The sequence below is a fragment of the Acomys russatus genome, chromosome 2 (assembly GCF_903995435.1).
Source record: "Acomys russatus chromosome 2, mAcoRus1.1, whole genome shotgun sequence".
Taxonomy (NCBI): Eukaryota; Metazoa; Chordata; class Mammalia; order Rodentia; family Muridae; genus Acomys; species Acomys russatus.
The window spans coordinates 67,044,440-67,056,578 of NC_067138.1; the positions used below are offsets into that span (position 1 = coordinate 67,044,440).

The 12,139-nt window shown below is 45.9% G+C and overlaps 1 protein-coding gene across 1 annotated transcript in view; it reads right to left on the reverse strand.

The window, feature by feature from the left end:
* Nucleotides 1–12,139, reverse strand: part of Frrs1l (ferric chelate reductase 1 like) — a 28,424-nt gene that overhangs the window by 1,919 nt on the left and 14,366 nt on the right. The window contains exons 2-4 of the mRNA XM_051162246.1: nucleotides 10,563–10,647; nucleotides 7,515–7,653; nucleotides 4,009–4,255 (exon numbers count right to left, since the gene is read on the reverse strand). Coding sequence (XP_051018203.1) covers nucleotides 4,009–4,255; nucleotides 7,515–7,653; nucleotides 10,563–10,647 — 471 coding nt within the window. The remainder of the gene's footprint in view (nucleotides 1–4,008; nucleotides 4,256–7,514; nucleotides 7,654–10,562; nucleotides 10,648–12,139) is intronic.

Consider the following 12,139-nt stretch of genomic DNA (forward strand, 5'->3'; position numbering starts at 1 on the left):
GAGGAGGCGGGGAGGGGAGAGGGGAGGGGGGAGAGGAGAGTGGAGGGGAGAGGAGAGACTTCCCTAGCCAAAGAGACTGGCATGCCAGATGCCAGTGATATTCAAGAAGTGTGGGGAAGAACAGTCTGGAAAGGGAATACTACAGTAACTGGTCCTTGGATGGAACTTTTCTCCACCTGGTCACCAGAAGAAAGAAGTTCTGTGTGTGAAATGCCTAAGGGCCAATGGCACAGATCAGCAACAAACAGTTTGCCTAGTGTTCAAGGACCTCTGGCTTAATCCTCAGCACTAAAGAAATAAAATGATAAGAAGAAATGGTAATAAGCCATTTTTTTTTTCAAACTATGAGCTATGACGCACATCTATGGTTGCAGCTTCCAGCAAGACTAAGACAAGAGAACTGCTTGAACCAAAAGTTTTTCTTCTTATGATTTTTTTTTAAGACAAGGCTTTTCCTTTAAAGAAAGAAAGGAAGGAAGGAAGAAAGAAAGAAGGAAAGAAAAGGCTTGCTGGTTGTGGTGGCGCACGCCTTTATCCCAGCACTCCAGGAGACAGAGGCAGGCAGATCTCTGTGAGTTTGAGGCCAGCTTGGTCCACAAAGTGAGTCCAGGACAGCCAAGGCTACACAGAGAAACCCTGTCTTGAATGAATGTATGTATGAATGAATGAATGAATGAATGAATGAATAAAACTTTTAATGAGGTGAAGTTGATTAGTCATGTCTGACTTGACTTCCTGAAAAATAAAATTAAGCCTGAGTTATGGAAACTGAGACATGAGAGTTCTATGGAAGGGCATCCCTAGAATTGGAGGTTTTAGGGTTTTTGGAATTTTTTTTTTTTTTTAACAGTACCACAGAGTGAACTCAGGTCCATAAACATGCTAGGCAAGCATCTGCCATTGAGCTGTAGCCCCAGCTTCCCAATTTTCTTTCTGTTTTATTTTTCTTTGAGATAGCTTGCAAGGCTAGCCTTAAACTCACCTTGTAGCCCAAACAAGCCTTGACCTGGTGATTCTTCTGCCTCAGCTTCCAGAGTAGCTGAAATTACAGGTCTGTACCACCAGGCCTGGTTGCACCGAGCAGAGATTTTAGCAGCCTTTTCTCTCAGGGAGCTCTACCAGATGTGGTTAGTGAGCATCCTCGCCTGCTCCCTCCCGCGACACAAATTCTCTCAGCTGACAAGGAGGTCAGGGCCCACTCTCACTTGTACCTAAGGACACCTCACTCACTGGTCCTTGACTGGCCTCTTGGGCAATGCCATGCACCTCTAGTTCATGAGAGAGTTTCTCGAGAGAAATGGAGTCTTCAAGTCTTAGCCCAAACTATATGCTAAGAAACAAGAATAGAACTGACAGTTGTTACAACTCTCGGATAGCAAGAAGAGCACGGGCCAGCATGTGGGGTGGGAACGGGTCTGTTTTGCTTGGAAACAGTGAGACGAGAAACCTGGAGAGAGCTTATCAGGTAAAGCCAGATAGATGATGGATCTCCCAAACCTCAGACTCTATGAGGAACATATAAGAGTCTCCATTACTCAACGACCATAGCCAACTGCAGTTCAAAAAAAGTTACTTTGGGAGAGTAAGATTTTTTTATTTTATTTCATTTATTTATTTATTTAATTTCGAGGCAGGGTTTCTCTGTGAAGCACTGGCTGTCCTGGACTCGCTTTGTAGTTTAGGCTGGCCTCAAACTCACAGACCTTGCCTGCCCCTGTCTCCCTGAGTACTGAGACTACAGATATGCACCATCAAACCTGGCTAAGAGATTTTTTTTTTAAAGAGCAAAAGAAGCTGGGCGTGGTGGCGCACGCCTTTAATCCCAGCACTTGGGAGGCAGAGGCAGGCGGATCTTTTTGAGTTCAAGGCCAGCCTGGTCTACAAAATGAGTCCAGGACAGCTAAGGTTATACAGAGAAACCTTGTCTTGAAAAAGCAAAAAACAGACAAACAAAAAAAGAGCAAAAGATTGCACTTTGTCTTACTGCAGTGGACTGTTATGGTTGCATTAGCAGTATCACAGTTAATCTTATACCGAATCTAATGTATTCATTATGTATAGGGGCAAATGTGGAGTTTCAGGTAAATACTGCAAGTCTCAGCAAAATCTCCCACAGATGAAATGGGACTACTGCACAGCATTTTTCAATTTGCTACAGCAATTCCATGTGCTTATTTTCACCTGCCAGTCAATAACTTTACGAAATATGTATTATTATTACCTTACTTTAGGTATAAGAAAATGAATCTCAGATTTTAGGTAAGCTACCTAATAGCTACCAAGGGCCAGAGACAGTACTAAAAACTCGCATTATCAGATGCTAATCTTACCATTCGAAATGAATTCATCTCTCCAAGCTAACATATTATTTATTTCCCAGGACACTAAAAGGGCTTGAAGGTACCATTGCAGACCCAGTGTGGTTACTCTGGGAAACCAGCACATGGAGAGATACCACCAATCTGGAGGCATCCAGCGCTTTTCCCAGTGGGCAACGGTTGGGAAGGGGAAGAGAAGGCTGAGGAGAGATGATATACTCTCTAAATCAATGGAAAGAAATCAAAATTGGGGTGGGGGTGTGTGGTAGATCAGATAACGTAACAGTAAGTAAAGACAGATGTCAAGCTGAGTGTGGTGGTATACGCTGATAACCCTAGCCCCTCAAGAGGCTGACGTGGGAGGCTTACTCTAGCCTGAGCAGCATAGTAGACACCCAGCTCAAAGAAAAAGGAAAAAAAAAAAAAAAAAAAAAAAAAAAAAAAAAGGAAGAAAGGTGAAATTCCTAATAGTTAAGAGTGAGAGAATAAGTTCTCCATACAGGACTGCAAACCAAACTTACCTCTCTCCACTCTTGGTCAGGCCACTATGCCAACTGACCACGTGGGAGGCTGACAAGATGACTTGATTTAAGCAACTTCTAAAAGGTCTCTTATGATGCCCTCGGGCCTTCAACAGGAAACTACTAGAGAGTTTTGCAGCAGGAAGTGGCATCATCCACAGTCCAGCATCATCAGAGAACTCGTTAGAAATATAGAATCTCAGCAGGATATGATGATGTAGTCCCAGCACTCAGGAGGCAGAGGCAGGTGGATCTCTGTGAGTTTGAGGCCAGCCTGGTCCACAAAGCGAGTCCAGGACAACTACACAGAAAAACCCTGTCTCAAGAAACAAACAAACAAAAAAGACAAAAGAAAAACAAAAACAAGACAGGGGGTGGGGAGAAGAAGAAGAAAAGAAAGAAAGAAAGAAATACAGAATCCCAGCCCCCTACTCTAACATGCAGAAGACTTTATTTACCAATATAGCTACGGGATTGTTATGCACCTTAGTATTTGAGCGATAATGAGCTAAAATATAGGGTACTTTTATTTGTGACCATGGGAATAGTCATAGGGTGAGAATTAAAGCTTGCTGTCAAGCTCTAGAGAAATCTCTAGAAGCCCTTTCTTTCCTCATCAGTATTTTCTTATTAAAAAGATGATGGTTGGGGGCTGGAGAGATGTCTGTTCTTCCAAAGGTCCTGAGTTCAATTCCCAGCAACCACATGGTGGCTCACAGGCATCTATAATGAGATCTGGTGCCCTCTTCTGGCCTGCAGACACACATGAGGGCAGAATACCGTACAAATCATAAATAAGTAAATCTTTATTTTTTTTTTTAAAAAAAAATGATGGTTAAGATTGACTGCCTTTGGAGTCTGAAAAAGCCCAAAATTAAGTTTCATTTCTGCCACTAATTAGTATCCTACCATGAGTATGTTTCTTATTCTCTGTAACAAGAGGGTAACGGCATCTGGGCATCTTTAGGACGGGGTGAGGAACAAATAGAACTATCTGCACGCAACAGCTGGCATATGTTTGCTTTATGAAGTGTACACTCGTCCCATGTTTCCTTTTCCATGTAGAATATGCAGAGTGCTTGTGGCTCTCCGTCACACAGTGTGACTCCACTTAACAACGACCCCAGTGGTGACTGGTGTTCAATGCAGAGGCTGAAACGGAGGCTTACCCTGAATGGCCGGACCCCAGGCAAACAGGTAGTACCAACTCAAGTGCAGATCCACGATCGTTTCATCCCTGGGAACATTCACGGGGCGCTTAAACCTGCAGGTGACACGGTTGTTCTCAAACACTCCTTCTTCATCTCGGGCAGGGTTCCTCTGGACCTCCTTTGCCCACTGGCCCACATTATAGAAGTGCTGTATGCGGACTCTGCCATTGTCATCATGGACACAGGCCATGACATCATCGCCGCCCTAGCAGAGAAAAAAGGTTGGGAAGAAACAAGTGAAAGGTCTGCTGTCTGCAAACTTTTCTCACACACACACACACACACACACACACACACACACACACACACACATATCTCAGAGCCTCTGTAATTAGAAATATCATAAAGAGTATTTTAGATGCCACTAAATAATCTGGGCCAGTGAGATGGCTCAGACAGTCAAGGCAAGGTGCTTGACACCAAGCAGAGCGGCCTGAGTTGGATCCCTTCGGTCCGCCTGGTAGAAGGAGAGAACCAACTCCTGCGAGTTGTCCTCTGACCTCCACCAGGGCACCACGGCATGCACATAAGTAAATATGTAAAAATAAATTTTTTTTTAACCCTTTTTAAAAAGTCTTAAACAAGCGGGCAAGTCAGCATCACAATGATTGATTGCCATCTAGAAGTCAGCGTCACAGTGATTGTCATCTTGGGCCTGCCTGCTGGAACAGCTGAAGGATGTGTCACCACCCATGCATCCCTGCGCAAAACCATGTAAAGTGGCCTGATGAGCACAGCCAGGCAAGTCCATCTTGAAGCTCATTCTAACAGAGAAAGCAAAACTTCAGTTCTGAAAAACCACCCAAAGCAATGGACTAATCCAGTCTTTCATTTAAAAGGGCCAGATGCTGTTACAAAGTGGAGAAAACTAAAGTCACATGACCACACTAGGGAACAACAGACAAGCAGTGTTGTTCTGGAACTAGGAAATGACAGTGACTTCACAGCAGCGAGCGTGGGTGGTCACGCTGAGTTAGACACTGGGAAACAGTCAGAAACGCCATTCTAGGTGCATGAAGTTAGCAAACAGGCCATTCTGCTGGTCCACCCTCAGGGACCTAGCAATTGCTTACACCATGATACGCCTGTGGTCCCAGGTGTAACAGGTTTGTGTGGCCCGATAAAAGGACCGTCATCCACATCCCAGCTCTCTCTCTGTTCCCAGTGTTCTCGCTCCCTCTTTCTGTCCTCGGTGTCCCTACACCTCCCTGACCCCCTGGCTCTTCTGCCATCTGTCTGTCTGTCTACACGTCCACTTGTCTGCTTTTACTTCACTTCTCTCCCTTCCCACAACAAACCTCCTTATACCAGTTCTGTTGCATGGAGTAATTTCTCAGGGGCACACTTTGGCATGGGGGCACCATGGTACCCCCTCACCACATTATATTTCATAAAACACACTAACTCTATCATTTGGTGCATCTGGTACAAGATATACAGATGTAGAGAGGAAGAGAGAAGTTTGAGGAACTATCTCTGTGGCTTATCTGAGGTTTGATTTTTTTTTTTTTTAGAACGAGTTAAAAACCATTAAAGATTAGCCGATTGTACTGTTGTGTGGAGGATAAGGATGATGGGGGAGGCACTGCATGGAGCCATGCCATTTAGACAGGAACCCAAAGTTGCGGTTAAAAATAGGTAAATCTAACTTGAAAGCTGTACCATAACAAATTAAGGTTATTAAAAAGGGAATCACATTGCTTGTACACTACATCGTACGGTTTTTTTTTTTTTTTTTAAATCCATGCTTGGATGGAGGAGAAGAGAGGAAAAGAGGGGCCTCTGCTTTTATAGATATTATAGTGGCATTTTGAAAGATTTATTTATTATTTAGACAATGTTCTGCCTGCATGTACACCTGCTGGCCAGAAGAGGGTACCAGATCTCATTCTAGATGATTCTGAGCCACCATGTGGTTGCTGGGAATTGAACTCAAGACTTTTGGAAGAGCAGATGGCGCTCTTAACCTCTGAGCCATCTCTCCAGCCCTACAGTGGCCTTTTAAAGGTTCCATAGTCTGCCCCTGTTATCTGAACTCTCAACTCAACCCTCTCTTTCCTCCGTTCTTCCCTCGCTCCTATACCTCCCTTCCTTCCTTATTTTCAGACAGGAGTGCACTATGTGGCCTCGGCTGGTCTTAGATTCATCCTCTTTTTCTTTCTTTCTTTTTTTTCTCTTTTGCTGGGACACCCCTTTATTGGGGTGATTCACAGGCTGGGGTCTGGGGTCTGCCTGCAATACCTCTCACTACAGTGCCTAGGCCCTGGGCCACCAGCAGAGCTGCAGGCTGAGTTCAGGAGCTTCTCTTTCTTTGGGCCCCACACAAGGAGAAAACCCAAAGCAAAGCCATGGCAAGGAGAGTAAGAGAAACTCCAGGGGTTCCTGGGCAGTCACTCCACATCCTAAGGTGGTAACAGTCAGGGGACCTCAGGCTTTGCTTCCCAGGAGTCCATGGAAAAACAGGCCTTCATCCTGCGCAGTGTAGGCAGCTCATATGTCAGGGGTGCTGGTGCTACTGGTTTAATTTCAGAGGGTTAGTCTATTATCAGCATCGTGTGTGTGTGTGTGTGTGTGTGTGTGTGTGTGTGTGTGTTAGAGGAGAGGAGAGAGTAGAGGAGAGAGAAATACCACATATCTGGTCACAGAAGTGTTCTGTGTTGAGCGTTGTGAGTATAAGGAATCTTACAATGCCTCTGCTATGAAAAGAGGCCTTAGTAGCTGCCCCTTCCAGCCTTACTAAGGCACATACAGGAAATCAAACCCAACCAGTGGACTACAGCCAAGTCCAGCTGAGCCCCCAGAAATCAAGCTGAACCCCAGCCAAGCCACAGACACGTCAGCAAGAGGCACACAGCAATTGGCACAAGACATGTAGTGTGACAGCATAACGTGGACAGAGCTGATCACTGCACGTAGCACAAGATGCCCTGCAGTCTAATAACCAATCTTTCTACTAAAGTTTGCTTGAATTAAAAAAAAAAAAAAAACAAACCTTACTTATGTGGATTTGGATGTGTGCATGCATGAGTTTATGCGTGGTACGTACATTGCGTGCATGACCCCACAGGGCATCAGATTCGCTGGAACTAGAGAGCAGTTGTGAGCTACTTGATGTGGGTGCTGGTAACAAAATTTTGGTCTTCTGCAAGAGTGGTATGTGCTTTTACCTGATGAGCCATTCTCCAGCCTTTCACTTTTGCTGTTGCTGGTGGTGGTAGTGGTGGTGGTGGTGGTGGTGGTGGTGGTGGTGGTGGTGTTGGCTGTGGTTTTTCAGGGCTCCACCTATCTCTGCCTGGGCCTCTTACTGTTTTTAAACTTGCAATTAGAGAGCTGTGACTAACACAATGCTTCTACTTCTTCGATTAATCCACTTGCTTCTGAAATGCAGGCTGAGCTCAGGAGCCAGTCCTGAAGAACAACAAAGCAAAGGGACAACGCAGCCTCTCTCTCAATTTACATCTTACCATCTTTTTGTCTGAAGAGAATCCAACTGCAACCCAACCATCCGTGTCTGCACTCAGCTCGAACTCCACGTCAGCGCCTATCATCCGGTAGCTAAGGAAGTAGTCACAGGTGTCGGCAGTGCAGCCTGGCTTGCCGTACCTGGAGGGTTTGCAAAAAAGAGACACTGTTGCTTCTGTGCAATCCAAACCCAAGAAGGGAGCACCTGGTGCGCAACCCAAGGACACCAAGCAATGCTAATAACTACAGGAGCTTGTTGCTTCCTGGGATCTCAGAACCCCGGGTTCCTCAGCAGGGGCCATGGATAGGATCTGCTCCACTTTATATGCAGACTGAAGTCCAGAGAAGAAAGGGAGCTCAACCAGGTTGCACAGTGAAGTCACTGCCTACCCACAACAGGCTTTGAACTGGGTCTGCTCAATTTAAAAGTCTATCGCGTTTTTCATAATTAAAGTATATAGCAACTATTTTTTTTCCTTATAACTTTTCATAGTTAAAATATCACAGGCACAGAAACAAAAGCAGAAATCCTGAAATTCACAGCACTTGTGTGGTGACAAATGGCGTGACTTTCCTGAATGGATTTTTCTGCAGTGGGGTGCGTGCGCTGCGTCTCACTGCACCAGAAGGAGGGGCTTTTGTGTTGAGTGCACCCTTATTACTGACAAGGAACGATAGCCCAGCTCCTGCAATTTAATCTCTTGGTCTGCTGCAAAAGCCACATTTGTACAATGAATCATGTGAAAACCTCATCTGGTATCTGCTGAAGACAAGTACGTGACTTATTTATAAAATTTCCTTGGTGTTAATATAATCTTGAAGTCAGACACTCAAACATAGCAGTGTAAGGTCAGTGTCTAGATGGCAAGGTTATGCATATGTGCATCTGTTAAAGGAGAAAACAGACATTTCAGACTTCTTACAGAGGAACAAGCGAGATGGCTCCATAGATAAGAGCGCCTGCCACCAAGCATGGTGACCCAACTTTGTTCCTTGAAACTCACACGTTAGAAGAGAAAAGACCCCAGCAAGTTGTCTTCTAACCTGCACACAAGTGTCATGGCGTAAGTGCACACACTTACATGTGCAAATGTACACATGTGCATATTCATACACATACAGGCGCACGCACAAAATAAATGTTAAAAGTGACAAAAATTCTTACAAATGATTTATGGATCCTTTAGAAATCGGTAACCCTCTAGTTAAGGAACAATGTGTTCCCCTGCAGTCAGATTGGTGTGCAGTGTTGCAGTAGGGTGTATCTCACTGATACAGCACGTGTTTGTAATACACATGACCCTACGCATATGATACCAAACAGGAAAGGAAGGGGAAGGAGGCAAAGGGAGAGAAAGAGAAGGGAAGGGGAGGGGAGGGGAGGGGACAGGAGGAGAGGGGAGGGGAGAGGAGGGGAGGGGAGGGGGATTAGGGAGAAGAGAAGGGAAGGGCAAGGGGGAGGGGAGGAAAGGGGAGAGGAGGAGTCGCGCGAAGGGACGGGGAGGGAGGGGCTGAAAGGGGGGAGAGGAGGGGAGTAGAGAGAAGGGAAGGGGAGGGGAGGGGAGGAAAGGGGGAGGGGGAAGGGAGTGGAGAGAAGGGAAGGGGAGGGGACTGTATCAAAAGGTGAGAGGATAAAAGTATAGATGGCAGGTGTCTGCAAGAACAAGATCTAGGGTGCTAAAGTTTCTATACTATCACTTTTTACCAAGCCCATAGTCATTCATTCATTCATTCATTCATTCATTTGTCCCTCAATGTCCCCATCTCTCGCTCCCTCCCTCCCTCTATCTCTTTTTCTTTGATACAGGTCTTTTTACTAAGTACCCTAGGTTGGCCTCAAACTTGTGAGCCTCTTGCCTCAGTCATCTGAGTGCTGGGATTACAGGTACACGACGTCAACCAGAGCCCATCGTGTCTTGATGGAATGCTATCAGTAATCATGCAGGGACTCATTCAAACTAATAAGCTTCAATAGTCAATGCTCAGCATCATGCAGAATCCACAAGTCATGGCTATTTATGTGACAAGGAATTGTTGCAGGTGTGAATGCGGGTCAGTTGGTAGAACCTTGTTTATATGACAAGTTTAAGGCCAGTCTGGAATTTAGGAGAACCTGCCTGTCCTGGTTATATTTTTGTCAGCTTGACACAGCTAGAGTCATCTGGGTGAGAATAGAAACCTCCGTTGAGAAAACGCTTCCACCAGATTGCCTACAGGCAAGTCAGTGGGGCATTTTCTTGATTAATGACTGATGTGGGCGGGCCCAGATCACTTGGGTAGCATTGGTCCTGGTCAGGTATCATGGGAGGTATAAGAAAGCAGGCTGAGCAAGCCAGGAGAGCGAGCCAGGGAGCAGCACTCCTCCATCGCCTCTGCCTTAATCTCTGCCTCCATGTTCCTGCCATCGCTTCGGTCCTGCCTCGGCGTCTCAAATCTTTTTGGTTATGCCTTTATCACAGCAACAGAAAGTGACTAGGACACTGTCTTTAAAAAAAGAGAGTGCCTGGGGCGGGAAAGATGGCTCTGTGGTTAAGAGCGTCACCTGCTCTTCCAGAGGTCCTGAGCTCAATTCCCAGCAACCACATGGAGGGGGCCCTCTGTACATGCAGATAAAGCACTCGTATACATTAAATAAATAAATCAGAGAGAGAGAGAGAGAGAGAGAGAGAGAGAGAGAGAGAGAGAGAGAGAAGAAGGAGAGGAGGAGGAGGAGGAGGAGGAGGAGGAGGAGGAGGAGGAGGAGGAGGAATGGGGAGGGGAGGGGAGGGAAGGGAGATTATGCCCAAACTAGACAGTAGTCAAGCATGGTGGTGCATACTTGCCATGCCACCATTACACAAAATTGGTGAGATTACCCAGAATTCAAGGCAATCCAGACCCTGTATCAGCAAACAAAACCCCTGAGCTCTCTGAGCTCTCTATAACCTTGCTGCAGTTACGAGAGGCGAGCAGGGCCGAGTGCCCACATAACAATGCATGCAGCTTCAATACTACCTTGAGAAGTCAGTACGTTTCTGAGCCTTAACGATCAGACTCACAGCTCTACCTACCGAAAGCATCCCTTGGTTCTTCCGCAGTCTTCTACTTTGATTTTGGCAAATGGGTCCACGGGAGGCGCGGTGGGGAAAGGGTAGCCTGGGCAGTGAAAATAAATAACGGTCAGAAAAGTCCAGTAACAATCTTTACAGTGAGAACTCTAGAAAGCGTGCTGCCTATTCCATCATCATTGCTACGAATGTTTAGGCTCTTAACAAAGGTCTTTGATGAAGAGAGATTATCCCCTTCACGGGGAGTCCGCACCTTGGACTTTGTTTTAGGGGGATCTGGGAATGAGTGTGTTGTTGTTGTTGTTTGAGACAGGGTTTCTCTGTGTAGCCTTGGCTGTCCTGGACTCACTTTGTAGACCAGGCTGGCCTCGAACTCACAGCGATCCGCCTGCCTCTGCCTCCCTGAGTGCTGGGGTTAAAGGCATGCGCCGCCACCGCCACCACCACCCCGGCTGAGTGTGTTCTTATTTCATTATCAAGCACTCACACAGGGACCTTGAGTGGGGAGCTCATTTTACACAACCAGCGGCTTACCACGGTTCCCCTGGGAGTGAGAGAACCTCAACTTTCAAACAGTGCACACACTCAAGAACAAAGGCCCAGCTCTTAACTTGGCAGTAGAGGGATTATTACACTTATATACAGGAGTGGATTTCATCTCTCTGGACTGCCACTTACCCATATGCTAAGTCCTTCCAGCACATGGTTTCTAGCATTGTCCAACTGACATGATAATGCATTTAAGCAACACTGGAGAGCAAGGCTGCAGAGGCCTGCAGGTGATAAGGGAAATCATTTTCACCAAGGGGGTTTACTCCATGCGTGCAGGAGCCATCTGTGCCTCACTCTGTGTTCTCTGTCCAGCATGGTGTTTGGCTCTGGACACTGGGTAAAGGACAGTCAGTGACGAACTGCAAGCTTCCGCAGATATGCCTAGGTTCTGTAGAGCATGCCTTTTCGATTTGTAGTGCTTTTCTTCAGCGAAGTTTTGTTTCGTTATATTAGCTTTGTGCTCTTTACAAATGTCGCAAGGCTATGCTTTCCTGGCACGGGTCTGTCTGTCTCTGCTACCCTAGAGTTTGAGCACTGGACCAAACAACAGCCCGCTTTTTGTCACCCCTAAGTAACTGGGTCAAACGATTTATTCTAGTTTTATCCTGTTTTGTACCAAAGCCTACATTATTTTCACCACCATAGATTACATCCTGCCTTGAACAGGCTTTTTGTTTTTTCTTTGTATTTACTGCGCAGCTTTTCAGTGCTGCAGGTTATGCTGAGCGCCTTCATTATGTCCTTACTCTTGTTTGTCACTGAAGTCCCAAGGCAATCTTTTCCTCCAGAATAGTAATCCAGGAAGGCAGTGACTATGACTACTTCCTTATATGTCATTAAGATTCTAGAGGTGACAATTTCTTCAATCTTACTCTGACTCAAGTTCTGCATCTTCTTCCTTTGATGTGTGTGTGTGTGTGTGTGTGTGTGTGTGTGTGTGTGTGTAGCATTAAACTCAGAACCTCACAAAAACTAGGACAAACTCTCTCACTGAGCAACACCCCAGACCTCCCTCTTCCATCTTTCTT